At 38.1% G+C, this 23795-nt stretch overlaps 1 protein-coding gene across 5 annotated transcripts in view; it reads right to left on the reverse strand.

The window, feature by feature from the left end:
• Positions 1-23795, reverse strand: part of PLXNB2 (plexin B2) — a 257287-nt gene that overhangs the window by 17233 nt on the left and 216259 nt on the right. For all 5 annotated transcript variants that reach the window (XM_032197592.1, XM_032197584.1, XM_032197575.1 and 2 more), the window contains 13 exons: positions 16609-16745; positions 15783-15950; positions 14028-14136; positions 12066-12293; positions 11393-11569; positions 10798-10937; positions 9636-9736; positions 7181-7410; positions 5939-6120; positions 5102-5168; positions 4833-4979; positions 1510-1666; positions 376-476 (listed from right to left, as the gene is read on the reverse strand). In XM_032197592.1, the coding sequence (XP_032053483.1) occupies positions 376-476; positions 1510-1666; positions 4833-4979; positions 5102-5168; positions 5939-6120; positions 7181-7410; positions 9636-9736; positions 10798-10937; positions 11393-11569; positions 12066-12293; positions 14028-14136; positions 15783-15950; positions 16609-16745 (1944 nt within the window). The remainder of the gene's footprint in view (positions 1-375; positions 477-1509; positions 1667-4832; positions 4980-5101; positions 5169-5938; positions 6121-7180; positions 7411-9635; positions 9737-10797; positions 10938-11392; positions 11570-12065; positions 12294-14027; positions 14137-15782; positions 15951-16608; positions 16746-23795) is intronic.

Here is a 23795-nt window from a genome sequence, read left to right on the forward strand (position 1 = left end):
AGCAGCAGAGCAAGGACAAAGATAATTCTCAGGGGTAGGAAGTGGCAGAGGAAAGAAAAGAAGAGATGAATATGAGACCCAGCAAAGGCACAGGGAGCTTTTGAATGTTGAAAGGAGAATTTGGATTTGGACACTGCAACAATGATGAAAGCAAAGTGCCTGCATTTAGGTAATATGTTTTTGGTAAGATGTTTATGCAGTATGTCCAGACCTAGCCTTTCATGCTCCCCAAGTTGTTACTGCCTAGACCCAGAGCTAGTTTTTCATTTGATTCCTTATGTACCACAGAAGTTTCTCTACAAACAAATAGAGATTTTATTTGTTACTAAAGAACAGTTAACAGATGTGAACAACTGCTCTGAAACACCTCCTTACATTATAATGCATCAGTGTGTTGATACGTTTCCATCTGCCATCTTTTTGGGATGTTAAATCCAAGTCTGAGAGGATCTGTGCAGTCGAACCTGGACGCCACTCTAAGGAGCAATTAAAATGAGAAAAAAAAACACAGTTTTAACCATGTGCAAAAATAACTACTCCAAGAATGTTTCAATTTAGAGAACTACTGACGCATTGTGGAACATTAAAAGTAATTTGGCACATGTCACAATGTGTGTTATTTATTGCTTTGGCCTTCATTACAGAAGCTTGCACAAACTATTCCCAGCCACGTACATGACTTCAGATCATTTTCCATGGAAAGTTAAATTCCTTTGCATAGAATACTACAAGTACATACAATAAGAACATGCTACCAGACCAAAATATAGGAGTAGGATTTTCTGTGGATTGGAAAAGGCATAAAGGCATTCTTAAGTAATTTACTAAGATTTTCTGAAGAGCAAAAATTGCATTATCTACTTTCAGGTTAAGGCAGTAATGAGGATATTGCAAAACTACTTAAACAGAGCTTCTATTATGAGATTATTAGGCCTTTTAAGTTACATCACTTTTTTTTTTTTTCCTTTTTTTTTTTTCCAGAAGAGAAAAGCAATTCTAAAAGCCTTCAAGGAGGATGAGTTTCAGAGGCTGGGTGGCTCATCATCTCCTAAAAGTGCAACTCCTCTAACTTATAATTTTTTTGAACAATCATTAGAAAGGCAAGTCAAAATCAGTACCGGTTTCTGAAATTGCATCATTACTTCTCCATCAGTTAATTGTCCATGCTGTCATTATCACATTAATTAGTACCTGAAATACTGATTCTGTCAGACATGAATACATTTGTGCTAACAGTCATTAACAGGCTCTTTGCACACTAATGACAGTAGACCAAAACTTTAAGAATTGGGAAAAAGAACTCTATAGGGAAGCATTAATTTTTAATGCATATTAAGACTGTGGAAAAATGCTCTGTATTTGCATCCAGCTAAATGTGAGTTCAGCTCCCCTCCCTCCTTTTTTTTTTTTTTCCTCCAATGTTGCTTCTGTAGAAATTTTTGGCAATAGGAAAAGTCAAAATTACAAAACACATTTCACCTATTCAATATAGGATCACTAGCTACCTACCAAGAGCTACACTTTCAGCTTTTGGCCACTGAGAACATGGCAGATTTCGATAGACTTGGTCTATTATCTTTTCCTTCACTTGTGTTATGGTATCACAGTTAAGCACTTTCACAGGTGTGGAATCAGTTCCTCCATCTTGTACATACACATTTACTGTCTGTAAAAGAAAGAATATATATGGTTAATAAGACAAACCAGTGCTTGAATTACCTCTAAATCTAGTTTTCTGGATAATTTAAATGCAAACCATATTTAAAATTCATTGTGCAATGATTATTGCACAGCAGCACGTATTTGCAATGCGACTGTGGATTCCTTGAGAGATCCTTCACTGTTATGCAGCCAACCAGCTCTTTTAATTCCAGTTAATTCTTCCCATTATTACTAAATAGAAAAGCTGTAGAATAGATTTGCTTATGTCTAATATGATACTATTACTGAGTCTTGGTAATTTATTAAAATTTAAAACAAAGGGGAGGCAAAAGTACAAAACAGCAGGACCATTTCTCTTGAAATGCAGCCTGATAACTTGGGACACAGCGAAGCACAAGTCATGCAGTGCCTAAATTTAATGAGTTACCAATAATCACTTGAGCTGCACTTTTCTGAGCTCCTAGAATACTGTAGCTGAACAATTTTGTCTTCCTTTATGCTATCTTTGTAGTTCTGGTTTTACTTCTCGTTGAGCAGACTGACTGTACATATGGTGATTTAACATGGCTCAACTGATGAGTAGTGACTTGCCCATGTCCTGTAACTTTATCTCCAGGGACCAGCTGTTCATTAAGCATGTATTAGTATACCTAAGTAGTTTATGTTAGTTCTAAAATACTACTGATTTTTTTTTTTTTTTTGATGTTAATAAACCCCCCAAACCCTGCAGTTTGCTAAATCTAGGGGGATTTTTTTAGAAGTAGCTTCATTAGATAGGTCAATTTCAACACAGACAAAAGCAAATGAGGAAATGATGGGCAGTAAATCTTCATGGGAGGAAAGAGCACCCGTAACAAACAGATACTGTAAAAAGCCTCTTTCTTTCACTAGCTGAATAAGCACAACACCATGCCTTTGTGGATCTTTTGCTAGTCGGATGGCTTTGGAGGCCAGGCATGTCACAAGATCAGCCAGTGATCCTAAGCATCTGAGCTCTCTGATATGGTCCTGCCAAGCATGATACCTAAATTCATCATGTCAAACCTCAGAAATGAACTTGCATGGTTGGTATTTTTAAACAGTGAAGAAAAACTATGCCATACGGCAGTGAAATTAAACATGATTGCACTGTCCCTTGACAGAACTCTCAAACTAATCATGAGATTTCACCTTCCTTTTCCTATTAGCTTTATGGTAATTAGACATGATTTTGCTGCTGGTTCAGTATGCAGCATGTCAGTGTAACCAGTGATGCAAAACAGACTCAGCTTTTAAATAAGAACAATTAGAGCGCAGACAACTGCTCTGTATCGTACTCTCCCACCACGTCTCACTTTCCTGCAGAAGTGAACTAATTAACTCATGCTTTAACCAACCTTGGTGCACGAGTGCTCCCTAACTGCTCACGGTTACCACAACATCATCAAAGATCCCAATAACTTAAAGCAATATTATCCCACTTCATCATTTTTTGTAATACATTTATCTGTATATGTCTCATCATCTTACATGCATGCACACAGACAATTGTTTCATGTGGTATTCGTGAATCTGGACCAAATACTGCTACTGTATGTTATAATGTCTAATATCTAAGCAGCATGCTTGTTCTGCCCACATCTGACTACATGCAAAAATTTTCTACTTTTGTACTGCATTCAATTAGCTTAATTTTAGACATCTTTTTTTTTTTTTTTTTAATTAAAAGAAACAGACTGAAGAGAGAATTATCGCCATGAAGCCTTACATGATGCACAGTGCAAATACACTTTTTTTTTCACCATGCACAAGAGAAAATGCACACAGCATTTACCAGTCAGTGTGGCTCTATGGGTGGTACTTTCAGCTCAGATGATAACTCAGCTAATTCCCGAAATATCAACTGAATTTAAAATATTTATTCTTGGTCAGTACATACTTTTCCTGCAGGCAGTCTAGGCAATAGTTGAGCGATTCAATGAGTGAAAGTCCTACAGCAACCTCCTCACAACAGCCCTCCCATCAGCATCCCTTCTGAATACACAAAATACTGTTTTTTTTTTACCAGGACTTAAGAAAACTTTTTATTAAATATCACTTTCAACACTGCAGATATGTCACTGCATTTTTCTCAGCTGGTGACGAACACAAATGACTACTATCATTCCAATAAAAAAGGAATCAGAGAGGAAAAAAAAATCTTGTTATCTCAAGGACAGTCCATGTCTTGGGTAATCATTGTATTTTGGATATTCGCTGTATCCTGAAGAGAATCAGCAAGACTGTCAGGAGGAGCAAAATTAGAATTTACAATACCTAAACTGCTAAAAAGTAGGGTGTTTCAACTTTTTAAAAAGACAATGAATCCCAAGTTCTAGAGTTTGGTTGAAAAAAAAAAAAAAAAGGTGCAAATCCATGCCAGTGAACAGAATTAAGCCAAAGCAGAATTTGTAACACAGAGAACTGGAGATCAGATTCTGAGGTGGTAAATCTCTGACGGGGAAGAGGCAGGGATGTCCACTTCATCCCACTTGATGTATCTAACATGGGTCTCCAGGACTGCCTTACACAGGCAGCTTCCTCGACTCAGTGGATGGAATTTAAACTTCTAATGGGGATATAAACCTCCTTCAATGCCAGTTTGGTTGCTCACTGTCAGAAGAGTTTGGCTCACCAACAAACAGGTGCAGAAATAGTTTCATAAGGTGTTTTGGATATTGCAGAGCCATGTTACAGATCTGGAAAGGAGCTCATTCTGATATACTAATAAAATGAACTCTGAAATGACATTGGAAATACTGACAATTAGAAATATCAAGGGAGAGACAGCCTGAAGTCCAAGCACAATGTTAGTGAAATAATTTTACAAAAATCAATTAATTAATTTAGATGGGAAAAGGGAAAAAGGCAAACACCCCAAACGCTCTTTGGGTAAACCTTGAAAATTATGGAAGGGATTTACTGGATTGGATTCTATGGTGGTAGGACTGGGATTTAATGCTTAAAAGATAATTTACAGCTTTATTTTTGTTCTTGGAGACTTGCTTTGGTCAGACTGTCTACAGTATTGCCCATGATAAGAACTTCTATGCAGATCATAGTAGTCCAGAAAGTACATACAGACTTAACACTACAGGTCTTAATTTAAATAGAAAAATCATTTTATAACATAATTATCATGCACTGCTTACCAACTGTGTATACTCTACATCATCTCCCAGTAAGCCTGTGTCATTCAGTGTATACTTGGCTTTCTTTAGTACAGCATCCACTGGACCTTTTTCTACCTGGTGTTTGATGGCCTTGAACAATTTATAAAGAGGCTCCCCAGCATTGTCCTGTTAAAAGGAAATAAAATAAAATAAAATAAAATAAATCAAAAACAAAAGATACACTCAATTCAGAATGTTTAGGTATTATTGATAAAAAAAACCCACAGGCAACAGACTTCAACTCTTACCTTGAGGTACTGATATAAACAAATAGACATCCAGTTAGACAACATTCTCTCAACAACTGTTTCAGATCTAAAAAAAAAAGCAACAATGCCAAGTATGTTAAGGGTACTTAATGACAAAGTTTTAAAGAAAAACATTGCTTGAAATATAATATTTTTACATGCTTAACTGCATGCACTTTCCTAATGCAATGATTTCCCTGTAGAGTCTTGAGAGCATGTACTTGCTTTATGATAAGTGCTTTGTATTGCTCATCATTCCTGGGTACCTTCAGCTCATTACTGAAAAGCACACAGCCTTTATGCAAAATCTTAAATCGTGTCTATGCTGTAAGAACAAGAGCTAAAAAATTAACCCAATTGTGCACATACTGGGAAAATAACCCTACAGATTACAAAGCTACAACATATGCAGAGCAAGGCCTTTTGTAATGTATTTGAGATAACAAGAGGGTTAAAAACATTAGAGCAAGCCTTCATTGAATACAAAATGAAAGCTGATTATGTGTGCTCATTACAGAGATGATGTGTGGTATAAATGCTAGATAATTTGGAATAAAATTAGATTAAAAAGTAAATGAAATGTTCGTTATTGTATTTTGAGGTAAGGTAGATGCTTCAGTAATCTACGCTACAGTAATTTGAATAAGGAAATCTGTTACCAACAGTCCTGCTTCTGCCTTCTACAGCTGTTTATGGTAGACTTGTTTTCCAAATATCCTTGGGTCAGGGTATTTTTGACTTCCACAGATAGTTGGTGTTTTAATATAGTCATGTTGCAAAAGAAATACATTTGCAGAAAAACAGAGAACTACAGAAAAACATAACAATCATTCAAACCTTCTTAGCATCAACTTTGGGTTTTTGGCCACCACATACTGCTCCATCAGTTCTAAGAACAGAGTCCTCATGATGTCAGTGTAGTATTCTAGTTTTCCATGTAAAGCAACTGTCAGTAAAGATGCAAAATATACTTTAGCTCGAGCGGAGAACTCCCTTTGGTTTTCCAGCGTGTGAATAAACTGAAACAGAAATCAAATACAAAATCAAGTCAGATAGAATGTTTCTGGAGATCCTCAATGCTTGTCTGCATTAAGGAGATGAGGGATATTATTTTAACATTAATCTCCTAAGCACAGCATGGAAAAGTTTTCAGAAGTTTGAAAAAACTACTTGTAAGAAAACATTACCTATAATTTGGTTTTAGATACACACACTGTCTACCGGACTAACCCAAGGAATGCTAATATATTTTAACCAAATCCTTAAAAGCTATGCTTTAATTAAAAAAATAAATAAATAAATAAAAAGATGAAAGGTGTATTCTATGACAATTTTTTTAAAAAGGAAAATCAACTTTCCTCTCCCCCAAATTCCCAGTCCTTTCACATCATATTACAAAGACACTAATCTAAGTAAGTACACCTGGGAACGCACTCTCTTCTGCCAGAAACTGTAATACTACCATTAACTAGCTCAGCACTGGAGCCTCATTTAAAAAGAAGTTAGAAGCCTAAATCTATATTTAGGTGTCTGACAATCAGCTCATTTTCCGACAGTGAGCAATTAGGTGTCTTTTCGGAGGAGCTGAGCACTCATCAATCATCTTCATGAATAGACCTTTTTTTTTTTTTCTGGTCGGAGGAGCATATGTCTTGTACTCTCTGGGCTAGAAATCCAGCTGACAGCTTGTGGCAGGTAACTGGTGACCACAGCACCCAGCTGAACCAGGAGGGAATCATCATTCCCCATGCTGTATTTCTTAAAAGGCTAAAACAGACTACTCCATAACAGCAGTTTTTATGACAGATCAGATAATATCTGTTTTCCTACAGCTGCTGTCATGCTGACCGAGTCTGTGTGATATGACTTGGCTGGCTCTACAGAAATCTTATCTTCCCTGTAACTCCAGGGAGCTCTGGCTGTGATGCAACAGATTTTCCATCAGCTACTTTGGAACCAGAAATTTATGAAAATTGCTTATTTTTGCTAACTTTGGTTCACTTGTGCTTGCAAACCTACTGTGTTGCTCATAAAGGTACGCCCAGCTAAAAGACAAGGATAATCTGCTTCAATACTCACATTAATGAGAAATGATTTGCTATTGAGGAGATTGGAGAACTGGTTCAAAGCCTGCTCCACAGTCTGCCGCCGAGCCTCTGGAATATCCAGATTCCCTGTAATCATCACATCTTTCTCTCCGTCTTTGGAGGGCAAGAAGAAGACTCTGTCTGTGTATGTTTTGTAGTCTAGTACTGGGATTCCAGCTTCATTTACATCACTTGTATGGTCTTCCATCTCTATCATTAGATCTAGAATACAGTTTAAGAGTTGATTGAAAAAAAAGCAGCTCTTTTTTTTTTTTTTTTTTTTTTTTTTTTTTTTCCAGGTAGCATGATCCCTTTGGGTATCTTGTGATATAGAAAAAGTAACTCAATGCTAAAAACTCTATTTCATCTCACATTTTCTCTTGCTATTTTTTCCAATTATCCTGTTAACTATGACCACAGCTAATCCTCTGGTGACATGCTCATAACTGTCTTTAGCACAGATGGTTTCCTTGTTTATGTCTATCGAAGGAAAGCCTTAATGGATGTCTGAGTTCATACATACGAATGCAGAATTGTAGCAAAGAGCAAAAAAATAGACACAGCAATACTGTTTGTTTTTTTTTTTTCAATATACATTCTATTCTCTCTGAGTCCATGTAAAAATAAAAGTTCTTTTTAAAAACATGTAGCAATCCAGTAAAATAAAGTTTAAAGTGTAAAGCCCGCTAATTTAATTAGAAGGAAGGGGGTGGCAGGAAGGAAGAAGGTTAAATGGCTTGTTGAAATTGATGGAAATATTTCTGTGGGACTCAAAAGCTTTGAATTTCTTAAAAGGGACAACAATTAGGGAATCATCTTTCGGAGCAGCTATTTCAGCTGAAGGCTTTCCAATTACCCAGTATTACTGATTGACTAGAATACCACATTAATTAGTATAGTGACCCAGTGTCTCTGAAAGTTTATTGCTCATATGCATTCATTTACCCCTTTACTTCGTAACAGCAAGCAAAGCTAAGAGACTAAGTGTCTTGTGGTTTCCAGCTTTGTGGTATTTGTACTTCCTCCTGATGGCCCTTTCCATAGCTATTATTGGTCCTATGTATTTCAGACTGCACTTTGTGCTGTTGTCATTACAGTTTTACAGCATGGATCCAGAATGTGTTTTGACTTCAGTGTTTCATTTAACTGTCAGCCAAGACAGATGCAGTTTGGGAACTGGATTACTCCTTGGATGTGCCTTCTGCTTCCCCAGCCTTTGTGCTTGGTGGAGCAGAAAGGAAACCTTCAATCCAGCAAACATCAGGAGTCCATAGCATCCCCAAGGAGTGTCAGCAAGAGAAAGGCACCTTCTTTCAGAAATGGTTATGAAGTTGCACACAGGAGGTGATGGAGGGAGGGCTGTTAACCTTGCTTGACCCTCTCACATTTCAAAATGCAGTTTGAAATGAAACGTCTCTAGGAACAGTTTTTGATTCAAAGATTTGTTTCTGGGTTGTGTCCAGAACCTGGAAGGAGTTGGCCTTCCACAGAAAGAAATCTGACACAAGGAAAGAACATTCTGTCCCAGAAGTTCCCAGAAATCAAGACTTGGAGAGGTTTCCAGCATGACAGAAGTCTTTGAGATACCCTGAGCTCCTAAAATTAATTTCAAACTCTAACCTCAAATTGGTGTTTAATTCAATCCTGCTATTTAGCCATTGCCATCATGAAATAATCTTCCTCTCTTTAGAACTAAAACTTGCATTTTTTTTTTTTTTTTAGTTGGGATAATTTCAACATGAACCAACAGCAAGCATAATTCAGATAATGAGATGACATTTCATGGTAATCATTTAAGCCAATATTTGCAATGTTTGCATTCAGATGGTTAATTGAAGTATTGCAATGAGTGGTTCAACATGTAGAAATGCTGAGCCTTCACACCTCCTGCTGCCTTCCCTGGGATGCTGCTACTACATTTACATGGAACAATTAGCTAGCTCCTCAAGTCAAGCTTAAGGTATTTCCGTGATGAACTGTGCAACATCCTAGTTCTTTTGTGCATGCTTGCCAAATTATCCCTTTGTAGGCTGATTGCTGCAAATACATTTTGCAGCTCTGAAAATCATTTTTAATGTACATACTTGGCATATATAGCCATTGTGTTAAATACTAAACGCACGATAAGTCATTACAAACCTTTCTTTCCTCCATGTCAATGGCCACTATAAATAACCCCAATCTCAACTAATTTACATTTCCCAGTTGCCAACTCTGTGCTCCCTTTAGACTGAAACTGTCCATTTCCTTTAACAAACTCAACTCCCTATTTTACTTTATGACTTTCATATATAAGAGCAAACTATGTGCTGTACGGCAATGTGTGTAATCAAGACTACCAAGATCGACTTCTAAGTATTTGTTCTCAGGAGCCAGTTTTAGCAAGATAGCACCGTTGCTTTTCTGATTGCTCAAGAAGACTCACAGCAGTAAAATATATGTCATACCTGTGAATTCCTTCTTGCACCGGTCTCTGACACTCTCTTCCAGGCCTTCAAGTTGTGCTTTAATTTTTTCATACTCTCGTTCTGCTTGTTGGCTCTTGCGTCTTTATGGATTAGAAATAAGATTTTAAAGTCACAAACTATAAAAGCAAATCATTTATCATTTGCAGCACCTTTTAATGGGGAGCCAAGAGGATGATTGGAGGACTATTTCTGTTTGGATTTCCTTTTGAACACTAGTGGCAGAGAGAGAATGGAGGAGAAAAGCAACAGTAGCCCAAATCTTCATTTAGTTCCAAACAACCTGGTACCACCATGGGCCTGCTACTTTAAAACACAATAGGGCAGAGATTTAACATCAAATAAGCGGTAGTTACAAATGCTTGTGGTCGCATATTGACTACAGAAACTTAATTTATGTGTACTGAACAGGGACTGCTTGCAGCATGTTCTGCAGTAGCTAGAGATCATCATAGTGCATCAAGGAGGCTGCAGGACATCCGTGAGAATGTCAGTGCTGGTTAGCACTTCAGCAGTGCTTTGGTTGCATTGATACACACCACCAGAGTGAAATCCACCCCCTCCTAAGGTCTGTGTATGAGGCCCATTTATTACTAACCTTGAAATTGGGCTAAGTGGGTCTTAAGAGAAGTACTGACATTGTTCTGGCCCTTTGTGAAGTGTGAATTTCATCATTAATCATGAAATTTGTTGTGTGGGTAACACTTATCTCAGCTGGAAAGACCCAAATGACCACTTAGCCAAATCCATCCAGCTCTGATCTATAGTACTGACTGAGGCAGCATAAACGCTGAAAGATATGTATGCAGAACAAGTTATCTCCTTCGTGAGAGGCACTTTAGTTGCCATTTCAGGAATGCTATCTGTGCAACTCAGTCTGCAATTGTGCACTAGGCAAGCCTGGGACCAACTGTTGTGCTGATGTATAAAGGACAGACTGGGCTGACTGACACCAAGGAATTTGGTGTGTGTGAGAGGAATAAATTGGTGCTCATACATATCACCAGCTGTAGCTGCTTTTCTTAACCCTACAGCTCTTAAAAAAATTATAAAGATAATTTTTTGTAGGCTGAGCTCAGAACAATCAGGTATTACCTTCAAAGCCATAGGACAGCAAAAAGACCCAATTAAAGGAACTTCTTACCTGTAACAGATGATAGAAATGACGATGATTGCTATCATAGGAATAAGTACTAGTGGCAAAATAAGATTCAATGGGATGTCGCTCACACGTGTATCATATTCCACCCTTCCAAGGATCCATTCTCGGAGTCCAAATTTCACCTAATTAGATAAACACACATTTGCCTCAGAAACTGCAAATGGACAATGGTTCACTTCTCAATTGTGCTCTAAATTCTTTGTAATTCTTACTAAGTGAATTTCTATCTCAATCTGCCAAACAAAGGAAACATTTCTGAATATTTTATACTGAATTTAGGTCACTAGCACTTTATTCTATGAAAAAAATTTACTTTGCTTTGCAGAGGAAGACAAATCCCCAGTCTGCCTAGCTACAATTTTACATTCCTATGTAATGAAGGTACAGCTTGGCAGCTTGGGAACACTCTTTATGTGTGATGTCTTCTAGACAGCAGGCAGAAGCTGGAGAAAGAAAGAATTGCAAGGAGTTTTTACGGTACTATAACAACTTTAGAGAAAGAATTATTTTAATTAAGAAGCAATTGTAGCAGTGTTACTTAAACATGATACTATAATATATTGAAAGGGTAACCTACAATGAATTCAGGAAGGTTATTGATCATATCTCTCTTCTGCCTTTTCTTTGGTTGTGGCTGTACTTCAGGTGGCTCACAATACAAGTCCGTTTCAGTCAGCGTTTTTATGTTGCAAGGCTCATCACCTACAAAAGCCTGGGCCTCGTCTATCGTCATGGCTTTGTTCAGGTTTCTGCCCTAGACAGAAAATACAAGGATAAGTTATTATGGCAAAGTCTTGGGAAACAAGAAGTTCTGAGTTGCTAATTTCCATTTGGATCATGCTGAGCAGCAGATGTGATTTGAACTGCAGTGTACAAAAGAGTGGAGCAGAGGGGAATTATGCAATTCCTCCTCCTTTCCTTCTTGGTGCAATAAGGAAAGTTCCATCCAATCCTTGGAAGCTCAATGGGAGAGGGCATTTCCAAATGCCAGACTCAGCAGTAGGGGGAGCAGTAGGGGGTATCCTGGGGAAACCTGAAGTACAGCAAAAAAGAGCAAAATTCTCTGAGAAGGGGAAGGAAAGGGGAGCTGACGATATTCATCATCCAGCAGAGGTAAGGGACTCTAGAAAGCATTTTTGATATGCTACCAAGCAGCTGTTCATCATACGTTAGGGTTTGTGAAAGAAAAGAAAAATCTCATACACGCTTCAAGGACAAAATGAGCAACCACCATCTCTTGGTTGATTTACCTTTGCATTTATGAGTTTGTTGACTTGCTTTTTGATGCCATCTGTGAAATTTTCAAAGGTTGGGTCTGCAACGTATGCAAAGGAGTGGCTCTCATTTTTTACAACCAATTGATAATGATCCATTAGAATAATGGTGGTAATGTTGTAGTTTTCTGGATCTTCCAATATTGGTGGGGAAGAAAAAATCACTGTGGTTTCATTAAGTCTTGTAACAGATCTTCCATGAAACTATAAGATATGAGACAAGAAGAACGTGCATGTATTAGAGTTTGGTTCCTGTACCTAACTGTTGATAACTTTACATTGTAGAAATAAAAAGACTGGAGTTGTATCCTCCATACAGCAAAAATGAGGTACAGTATGAGGTACTTGCTGAAAAGAAAAAAAAAATGTTGATGGGAACAATTTATTGGTTAATTATATTCTAGCAGCTGCCCCCTGAAAAAAACTTAGCTCACTTTCCATTGCCTCCAAATTCTGTGACTCTGGACTACATTGGGCTGATATCATTAAATTGCTCTAGGATTAAGAAGTGAATGTGGTAGGCTTAATCAAGACCATCTTCTGTACTATTACATTTCTCACATAGATTCTTCTCTACTGACATTGTAGAATACCTTTCTGAAATTCAAGACAATTATTAAGTGAATTTCTGAAAAAAAGAATTGCCAGTTGTAAATCACCTACACAAGGTAACAACTCTGTTGACCTGTCCGCCACCTCACTCACAATTACACAAATGTTCTTATGCTAGAAACTCCTTCAGCCATTCAGTAAGACCAACCACAGCCAACAACACTAATATGAACCCTTAAAACTTCTATCACCACCTGAGTTTCTCACTTTGAGAAATCAAATGTAATTTGGTAGCTTCCCTACATTTTTGATACTGCTACATAAATGGAAGCAAAACAAAAGATTAGGAAAGAGTTTATAGTCTTAACCAAGAGTATGTACTATATATAATGCAGATTTAGGCTAACATGTTGAATTGATGCTAAGCATACAAGAGGAGAGGCGGTAAGATATGTTGATGAATAATGTCAAGAATGCTAAACAGAGTTTAAGATAGTCCTGGGGTTTAAGGTAAGCAAGATAATTACATCTTGCAGTTTACAGGCTGTGAAATGTAGGCAGTTTTCCTCTTCACATTCTTAAAAGAGAATGTTGTGATGGACCCAAATCCAGCTGGCATATATAAGTTGAATCACGCATATAATACAAAAAATGTACATTAACAACTCTATATGTTAATAATTATTTTTTATATTGACCACACAACAGCCTTAAATTGAAAAGCTAGCTTTAAAAAAAGCCTTAAAACATGTTCTTGCCTTTAAGTTCTCAATCTTTGCATTAAACTGCAATCTTCATTAGAAGAGTGGAAAACTGAGACCAATTGGTAATGTCAGTTCTTATTACATGCAAGAAGTGTGTTTTTCTTTTAATCTTTATTTATTTTGCACATCTTTTTTTTGGGATCATGCTGTAAGTGGAATGTGCTTGAAGCAAGAAAGAAATGTAGAAGACTGTTCATTGAGGTGTGAGAAAATAAAAGACACTGTGCAAAGCCAAGTACTCAATGTTGTCTGGATTTAGGTCCTGTTTCAGACAAATTGCTAAACTTTGCAGGGGAGGAGAAGGAGAAAGACGAAGAAAAATTATACCACTTTCAAATTCTCAAATATATCCAGTTTACCATTTAAAGTTTAGTTCTTCAATGCTTAATATTGAATGAAAATAATTTTGAAGCAGAAGGTTATGAGGTGCAAGTAAATGTAAGTCAGGATGGCAGGAGTAGGTTGCTCCTCTTACATGGAGACCCAGAAGCCTGTTCAAATCTCATTCCACCTCAATCCCAGTGAATTCAGGTGGGCAAACTCTTCATTTCATTTTTTGAATAGATTATATGTTATGCATCCAGTGTGATGCCTTTTTTTTTGGGTAAAAAAAGAAAATTACCCTTTTGAGACTTGCTTTCCCTGCTTCTGGACGCTCTGCATATACCACCAGTGAGAAACTCTGGATGAGCTCAAACCCAGTTCCAGTTACTGTAATATTTCTCCCTCCACTGAAAGGCAAAATTAAAAAAATAAGTCAATTCATTGGCAAAATACTACAGCCATATACTTTATCCTGCATGCTACTACTTCTACTGAAAACAGTTACATAATGCCTATAGGACACTTAGATATCCTAAACAAAGATTTTCTGTTAAAATTATCAGTGACGACAGTATTTAAAAGCAGCAATGTCTACTTCATATTAGTCTTAAAATAGCAGAACAAAGAAGTGCAAATCACTGCCAGTATCTGTGGCTTTTCATTGATGCTTATTTTTATGTGCTTTACTTCTCCAATGTTTTTGTTAAAATTGGTCCACCTAGCATTCACACTGACAAAGGTGAGCATATTTTCCACAGATCTGTAGGGACCTGGTTTCTCTATTCCCTTTCATTTCCAACATATTGTTTAAAAGAGAATGCATTCATGTAAGAAAAAGAATGCATGTAAGTGGCCAGTGGGAATTGAAGTCATCTAAGTAACATAGATGATAGCTATCCTCAAAGCAATCCATTATAATAAGGTTCAGTTTATAAAGAGGAAACAAACAAACAAACAAACAAAAATCCCCAGTCTTTTAAATACCCTGGAGTAAATCACTAGTGATCTACCAGAAAACCTGCAGGCTCCCAAACAACCCAAGCAAAAAACAAATGCAAGTATTAAAACCAAATCGTATTTTACATAAATGTTTACTCCCTATTCAAGAAGGCAAGTACCAATTCCTCTAAGAGAAGTCACAGTCAATTTTATTTTTAACATCCTATTTTTAAGGTCATGATCTTACACTTCTTTTTGCTGAAAGAGGATGGAAGCATCTTAACCACTCTCTCTGCCAACTGCACCCACTAGGTGGAATGATCATAGTATTGGGGAACAACAGAGACCTGCATGGGGAAAGTTAACAAGCTTGTCCCTGAACCAGTCACAGAATTACTCTCAGAACCAGAGGTATGACAAAAGGACATTTATACAGATTATTTGCCATTTTGCTACAAGTAGACGAGTGGCATACATTTCTTTGGTTTCACAATTGATACTATGTGAGCATTTTTCTAGAAGGAATGCCGTTTCGAATGAATAGCTGCCAGCTGGGGTGTTAAGTGAGTGCCACTGTAGGAGAAACAACTCCTTTTAAGAGACTTACTGATCCCTGATCTAGATTTCCTAAAGATACTTTTTTTCCTCATGGGACAAAAAGATGATAAGCCATAGCTTTCCTCTGTTTCCAGCTTACTTATTAAAAGCTGACCAGAAGATCTAGAAATGTTTTGGCTAGAAACCTTTTATATCACTTTCAGATGATGATCTTTCCTTTAGAGAGGGGAAGGATTTGTACATAATGCAAAGGTCATGTTGTTTGACATCATGCCGAAATGCTTCAAATCTCTTTCTTTGAGACATGCTTATTTAAAAGAAGCTCATTACCTTTCTTAGTTTCAGTATATAGCTTTGAAATGGCAATTAAAATTTGGAGGTAAACAGAATACTTTTAACATCAGCCGTGGTTAAGAAAGTTCACAAACTCTTATGTATCTAAATTTGAGCATGGGTAGAATATGGCAGTTTTTATATTGAACTGCTGTATATAGAGGAAAAGCTATAACCTATTTTGACCCAATTGTAAATGAAGCTATGAGAAACATTTCATTACCTGCTGAAGCTATTTACTGGCAGGAACTTGGTGACGGTAGGATTCTCACTGTATGAAAATTGCCCTGGTACGTTAATTACTGTTTCCCCGTAGAGCAATGTGACTTTAACAGCTTCAACTTTGCTATTACGTCCTGTAACGCAAACAATCTCGTCTCCAAAGTCAGTGCTAGATTGGAGAAGAAAAAGAAAAGGAAACATATTCAGTTGCTAACATTACTCTGATTTGTATTTGTTACTGCAGTACCCCATAACAAAAACAAATAAACAAACAGAAAAGAACTCTGAGCTCTATTTTCTGCTCTGAACTGAATAATTACTTGAGGAGACAACACTTTCTCTAGATCATTTAGAGCCTTTAACAGGATATGAAAAAGAATAGTGTACAGACACAAGAACAATGCAATGTCAGCACACTTCAGCTCATACCACTTTTGGGGGGAGAATAGGGCAGCAGTTAATAAAGGGAACAAGAAGTGAGAGAAACAATTCAAGGGGCACCAGAGGATTAAAATTTTATATGGAACCACTCAGGGGATGTTGAGTGAGAGCATGGCTGGATTTGGAGCAGCTGGTCACGTGGAGAGAGCTGAAACTGGAAAAATTCTTTGGATAACTGAGTCCTCTGACTTTGGTAATTTTTGTTGCTGCTTCTTCCATCTGAAGCCTTTCAGTGAGTTTCTGTTTGAACATTATGTGCAGAGCCACATTGCATGGCATGAGTCTCTATGAGACAGACAACAGATCTGTATAATTTCTAAAGGCCAGAAAAGACTGGTACTTTGTTAGGGTATAACTCCGTACTGGTAGTTACTCAGGGTACGTACACATTGCAAGGCTGGCTACCAACTAAAACACGAACATCCTTCTTGGAACCAGTTTCCAGGTTGGTACCAGTGATGGTAAGTGTGGTTCCACCTGCCTGTGGACCACTTTCAGGTCTTATTCCAGACGGATGAGGTTCCTGCAAAGAGGAGATGATGAAAACTAATTTAGAAAATTAAAATAAAATTTATACCAGTATTAATTGGTATAATAGATAATAGTACTTTAATATCATTACCCAAAAGGTAATAAATTAAAATAATGAAGGACAAGTCTTCTCAAATAAAACAAAGTCTTTCATTATTCATGGTGAGTAAAGGAAGAAGTAATGTGATATGAATGTACGCATTTTTTCTATACTGTACTTTGAGGCTTTATATGGATTTAAATTACCTACTGGCAAGATGCAGAGTTAGCTGCCATTAAGTTTGTGCGAGCTTCTTGTTGGACTTCCTGTTCTCATACTTATTTTAAGATTTCTCTCTTCCTTATAGCTGAGTCTACTTTCACCCTTCCTTACCCCTTCCTACATTCTGTGTCAGTGATAGGAGAGACAGAGTGAGTTTTTCAGAACTGGTACTGAACAGAAAGAATATTAAGGTCCCATTTATCTCATAAGATTCTTAATTGCTGTAGAAGATTATTATCCTTATCTTGAGCAATGAGCTTGCAGAGAAAAGAGATCAGAAAATACTAAACTTTTCTTTATATACAAAGAACGTTGGAGAGGATTTCCTAAAATCAATAGGAACAAGCAGATATATTTCAAATTGTCATGAAATTTGTCAGAAATTTATTTTTTTCTAGTAATTTCACTCCTTTTTTTCTCAATTCAGTCCTTTTTTCCACGACTGTATTACCCCAGATATGACAATTTCTGTAATTTAATGGTGAGGGCTTTTCATGAACAGTACAATTTAATTACTCTATCGCTAAGTAGTCCCTACTCCCAGTTGAGAAAAGCGTTGCTATTCAGGACAACACTGCTGCTACTGAATCAAGAGCATGAGTGAAGCCATGTAAGCCATGTGAGACCGATTGGCCTTGCTTCAGCACACATTGCCTGCCAACTAGCTCAAATGAGTGGACAATGATGGAATCCAGCTTTGGGGCTATTGCATACAGGAACATACAGGCTGGTTGACAGTCAGCTGCTGAACATGAGCCATCAGTGTGCCCAGGTGGCCAAGGAGGCCAATGGCATCCTGGCCTGCATCAGAGTGTGGCCAGCAGGACTAGGGAATTGATTATCTCCTTGTATGTGACATCGTTGAGGCCGCCCCTTGAGTACTGTGTTTAGTTTTGAGCCCCTCACCACAAGGATATTAAGGTGCCCTAGCATGTGCAGAGAAGAGCAACAAAGCCGGTGAGGGGACTAGGAACCAAAGAAGCAACTGAGGGAACCAGCGTTGTTTAGTCTGGAGAAAAGCAGGTTGAGGGAAGACCTCATCACTCTCTACAACTACCTGAAAGACACAAGGAAAGAGTCTCAACTTGAGCTGGGGTGTTAGAGGGCATCACAGAACCATCCAACCTAGATGATTCTATGATTCTATGAATAAAGCAAGGGCAAAGATGTTTGAGAACTTCCCTTACCGAATGGGGTTTACCTGATCACGATCATACTGTGATGATCTCCCACTCTAAGGAGGAAAGGCCATGTTCAGAAAGAGAGTTTGCCTGACTCATCACATAGCAAAAAGCTTTCCCCTATGTTATTTCTCTCATGCACAGGCTGCTGTCTCTGTGTCAGCTAGCAGCTACAAAAACAATGGTCCTTGAATGGCAGGGAGAAGAGGGAATGATGTACTGGAGTTTGGTGGAAAGCTCAGTAAGCCATTGATGGGTTTTTAACAAGTAGCAGGAATTTGTAAAAAAAGCATTCAGTTGACCTCGTGGTTACTTGATAAATTTGCTTTATTAAAGCACGGATATTACAGAAACACAGAGAACTTGTACTTGCTGTGCTTGTTTTATTCTTTCATGTCTGAGCAACTTCCCTCTGAAGGAATGCATCACGGTTCAGCACACTTCACAAATCCACAATGACAACTGTAATTTGCTCTCAAGTCATTGAGCTTTAGGAATATGCTTTAACACTAATTGGGTGTCAATTGCTTTTCTTCCCTGAGAGAAATCTGTTTGTAAACCCTTCACTCCTCAAGATGTACGATGCTACAGCACATGACTGCTCTCATGCACTAACCTTTGATTTCTTTTTAATTTAATACATCACTTGAGTTACAACATTTTATGTAAGGAATCGACTGAAAGTAATTTTTAAGCATAGTTTAAGCAAAAAGGCGCATTGATTCAATATAACAGAATTGACTGAAACTTACTTACTTAGATCTACATAACTCTCTCTGTACATACTCTTCTTTTGATTTAATTGCCTGCTTATTTAACCTAAATTGAAATTGCATGAGGGTAAATAAAAGATTTGAGTGGGTCAGTTTTAAAAGTCACACTTGAAGCTTAAATTAACACAAGTCTAGACCTGCACTTCACAAAAAAACGCACTTGTGCTTTTTTGAAACACAATATTGTTAATTAAAAAGATTACTATGTTGTATTGCTTACAAAAATTTACCAAATTCTTTATGTTTAACCTTGGTAGATATAAAGAAAAACATACCTTTTGTTAACTCTGGATTAAATCTCGATTGCTACAAAGTGTTAAGAATATTGGACCGTTTTATCATCACCAGTTAAAATCTACTGCAATATTTCCAGAAGCAAGTGTTCCCCAAGAACCACTAAAGAAACTAATATGGACAAAATCTTTCTCCCTCAACCTCAGAAAAAAAAAAAAAAAAAAAAGGAAAAAAAATATTAAAAGTTTGTAGCCTTTTCCCTAAATCCTACCTCTTAAAGTCAAGCCTTTAAGCAAAGACTTAGGAAGAAAAGGTACAAGGAAAGATTTCTGAAGCACCATACCCCACTCTCTGTAACCCTGTAATCTTGAGAAAAAAAAAAAAAAAAAGAAGAAAGGAAGTTTGCTGAGAAGATTCTGCTAGGCAGCTGTATTCCTTTCTTTCAGCAAAAACCATAAATAATTACACCATTAAGCCTCAACTGGCATATCTGATCAGTAACTCTGGTAGAGCAAAAGCTGGTTCAGTTACTACCTATCAGTGAATACCGAGCAAGCCACAAACCTGAAGCAGAACCACTGAGAACCATTTTCTGTGTGGGACCTTTTATTGGCAGTCTGCATTTACCTCCCTGTGAACAGGGATATTGTATTCAGGTAAACAAACAGCAAAGTTCTCTCTGAATAACACAACAGCAACGGGGAAGTAAAATAAATACCTGCTCTGTTTTGCCCAGATTTCTTTTTTTTTTTTTTTTTTTTTTTTCCCTTAGCAAGAGTCTGCCTGTTAAAAGTTAAAAAGTTAAATGAGGATGGTGCCAGGCTCTTCTCAGTGGTGTCTGGTGATGAGAAAAGACTCAATGGGAGTAAACTGAAGCAGAGGAGGTTCCTCCTGAACACCAGGAATTCCTCCTGTGCAGTGTGAGGGTGGCTGAGCACTGGCAGAGGCTGTGGCGTCCCCTCCTTGGAGATCTTCAGAAGCTCCCTGGACATGGTCCTGGGCCGCCTGCTCCGGGTGGCCCTTCCTGAGCAGGGGGTTGGATGAGGTGGCCTCCAGAGGCCCCTGCCAACCTCAGCCTTTCTGTGTCATTCTGTGAAAACTGAGCTATGCCAAAAAGGAGAATGTGCTATCCACACCTCGGCCCCCCTCCGTGACACAGGTGCTGCAACACAGAGCCAGCACATCTCAGCCTTGCTCCAAGTTTAATGAAAACCTGAGGCCGAGAATCACTTCAGTAGCTGCTGCAGGTAGCAGCCAAGGAGGAGGTGGAATAGTTACATTTAACCCTTATTTTCTCTTTAATCACTTGTTTTGCAGCAATCTCTCAAAGGGCTATTTTAAAACAGCTTAACTCAAAGTATTCATATTTAACCTATTTAAAGTAATTTTGCAAATACCAAGAGCACTCCAGGGACCAAATAATGTGGACGCCTCATAAAGATGATCTAATAAGGAGAAGCTGAACTGGGCTCTGCATGCAGAGGAATTTTTCAGGATGACTACTAAAACAAAGCATCGTATAGTAACAGTTTGTTACCATAAACTTGTCAGAAAAATTATTTGATTAATTATTACTTGCTATTTTCTGTTTCTCAGTTTTTTTCCTTTCCCTTTCTCTTAAGGACCTTCCAGAAAAAATAAGAAGCTTAAATAAATTACCAACAATTTTTAACGATTTTAATAACAACTTTATTGCACAACCTATGCACTATGAGCAAGCTTTAGTGCTCTCTTAAAATGTTCACGGATGGCACAAAGCACAAAGCTGCCTAGGCCCACCTGGTACCAGTAAAGAAAAAAAATGGGTCATCTAAATGCTTAGCTGGAAAGTTATTTTCCATAAATGCAGTTAGGTAGACGGGACCAGTGGGAGAAGATATTTGCTGAATGTCACGATAAGTTCAAAAAGTACTCTCTGAACAGTGGAGCAAGCCTCTGAGAAGAATCGTGTTGCCTCAGGAGAAGGCAGCCCCTTCCCATGGGTGACATCGCACTCACCCACAGGACAGAGAGGTTCAGACCTTTGTAAGCTGCTAGACTGGGTCTTAACCATACAAATTCCAGCAGAGCTGCAACAAACACACACTTCTACATTGCTGAACACAGCTCTGCATGAGATTCCTTCTCCTTGCAAAAGAAAATGAAGCGAAAAGGGTAAATCCTTCACTGCAAACGTTTGAGGGATAATAAGAATGCAGCTTTTAGCAAGATGCAGACACCTCTAATTTGGGCTAAATCCCAGGCAATACTGAAAATTCAGCTGCTACAAACTGAACTGACAACCTCAGAACTTCAAGTGATGTGAGATCAGTGATACCACCTTTTCAAAATCCCCTCAGGGATTTCTTTTCTCCTGCTTTCTTCCCTTTTCTCATTTCAGTTCCTGAATCAGAAGTACTCCTGCCATCATTACAAATACCCCACTTTCATTTTCAGCCCTCTGCACCTCGGTATGTTTGTTCTCTCAGTCAGAATGTGCCCAGAGGACATCACACTTTCTGCAGCATCACACCACAGTGCGCACTGAAATGATAATGTTAAGTAGAACATTTGATTATGTGTCCTATATGGAATTTATAGCAGCCTTGTAATAATTCTTCTGGAAAACATCAGCTCTCGTGGAGACTTGGCAATACTTCATTTCTCATGGACACAGTAAAACTTAAACAACCCTACAAAAGCTAATTTAGCCCTTGTTTTATAATTCCTTAAAGTGTAGAAAATCATAATTGACATACACTGCAGTCTTTTTCTTATATTGTAAGAAAAGGACAGATGTTCTTTCAGGTCACAGTGGTCTATACTTCTCCCTTTGTCACTGGACAAATATAATTCATATTTTCCAGTTATTTAGTGTCTGAGTGAGCATACATCTTTTCTGCAGTAACAGGTTACCTCATATGTGGGTTTTCAGATTGTCTGATTTTAAAAAGCCTTCTCCAATGCCTGCCAGTTGTTCAGTGGGCTGTCACCTCCCAGCAGAGGGACTTCTCACCACCTTACGCTTTGATGATCAAGTCCTGTGCTTGTAGGAAGTGGATTTGCAGTTTTGGTAAAACATATGCGCATCCACGGCTGTGCTATTTGAGCAGGGATCTCTTCTCAACAGGTGTAGCTTGCTCCTGACAGGTGTAGAATGATTTATCCCGAAGAAATAATTTGATCTCAATGGGATTTCTTGCTTGTAGGTCGGAGCAGATTTTAGCTTCTCGTCTGTGGGAAACTGAGCATCTATATATCCTATGTACCAACTTTCCTTAAATCACAGGTAGGTGTAACAATGCTGAGAGGTCTTGTAATGCACCTGCAACTCAACTTTTCCATGCTGTACCAGATTGCTGAATGAGTACTCCTGAACTGATGAGCAGGTTTTCCAGAGCTTTGATAACCTTTGCTTTGGTGGACGGACAATAATGCTAGGAACAGGTTACCTGGTCTGCCTTTATGACTACAGTCAGTGTTGATCCTGTTGATACAGTTTACCTGAAAGCAGTGGTTTTCTGCTCCAATTTGAAGCAGTGAGACAGTGACAATTTTAAGCAAAATCCTTGCACGGTGCTTATAGTACATAACACTCAAACGGCATAAGGTTGTTTGGTAGCAAATTCATTTATTCTTTCTGTAACACTGCTTGATTTATTTGCAACTTGGCAAACCCTCCCTTGGCACTCACATTACTGTGTACCCCTGACTCATCCACATGTAGCAGACTGACCCGAGCTTCACAAGCTGTGTTTTTGGGCTTTGCCTCACAGTAATGTCATGCTCTTGCAACAGCCTGTCCTTTGAAGCACTCTGTGCTTTGTCAGCACACAGGTATGAGGGGAAAATGAAGTACCAGCAAAACAGCTTGCACTGGCCCGAGCATGTACATGACTTCATGTTCAGGCCATTTTCCAGTGTCCTGTTTTCTTTGTTGCAGCCAGAAATCTTTTCTTTGCTTTCTGTTTGTATCCTGTGCCTCATACTTACATATTTGTTCACAGGAATGCTTACATATTTTTCATTGCAGTTCATGCTTTCTGTGTGCTAGAGGGTAAATTATCTCCATGTCTGTTCCACTTATAATCACATTTAGAAGCGAACTTACTTATTAGCAATGTACACGACTGCTGCTTCTGATAAAACTATTGCAAACCCTCTGAGCACTCATGTCTGATCTCTCGTATTTTTTCATCTTGTTTATTAATCTAGAATGAACTTTTTCTTCTTTAATATTTTATTGCTTGCAGTTGGTCTTTTTGCATGTTTAGGAAGGTGATCTGTTATTTCTTTAGGTTTCTGATTACAGTGCTATTAAAAGATATTTTTTACAGGCTGAAAATGCTCCTGGAGGGTTCCCAGCATTTTAGATTTCTGCAGTCTGCTGGTGTCAAATCGAAGCATGGCTTTTATCTGGCTAACAGCGGGGTTACTCTTATTCTCCTTTTCTTCCTGCTATCCAGCTTCTTTGCAATTTTCCCATTACAGATACACGGGTGCAACACAGAAGCCTTCCCCCAGCCTCTCTTCCACTCTCTTGACTTGCAGTTGGGATCTGATCTGCCACACTGGTTAATGTTCTTTTTCACTTGTTTATTTGCTTTGCAGCT

Source organism: Aythya fuligula, chromosome 1 (genome assembly GCF_009819795.1).
Source record: "Aythya fuligula isolate bAytFul2 chromosome 1, bAytFul2.pri, whole genome shotgun sequence".
Classification (NCBI taxonomy): domain Eukaryota; kingdom Metazoa; phylum Chordata; class Aves; order Anseriformes; family Anatidae; genus Aythya; species Aythya fuligula.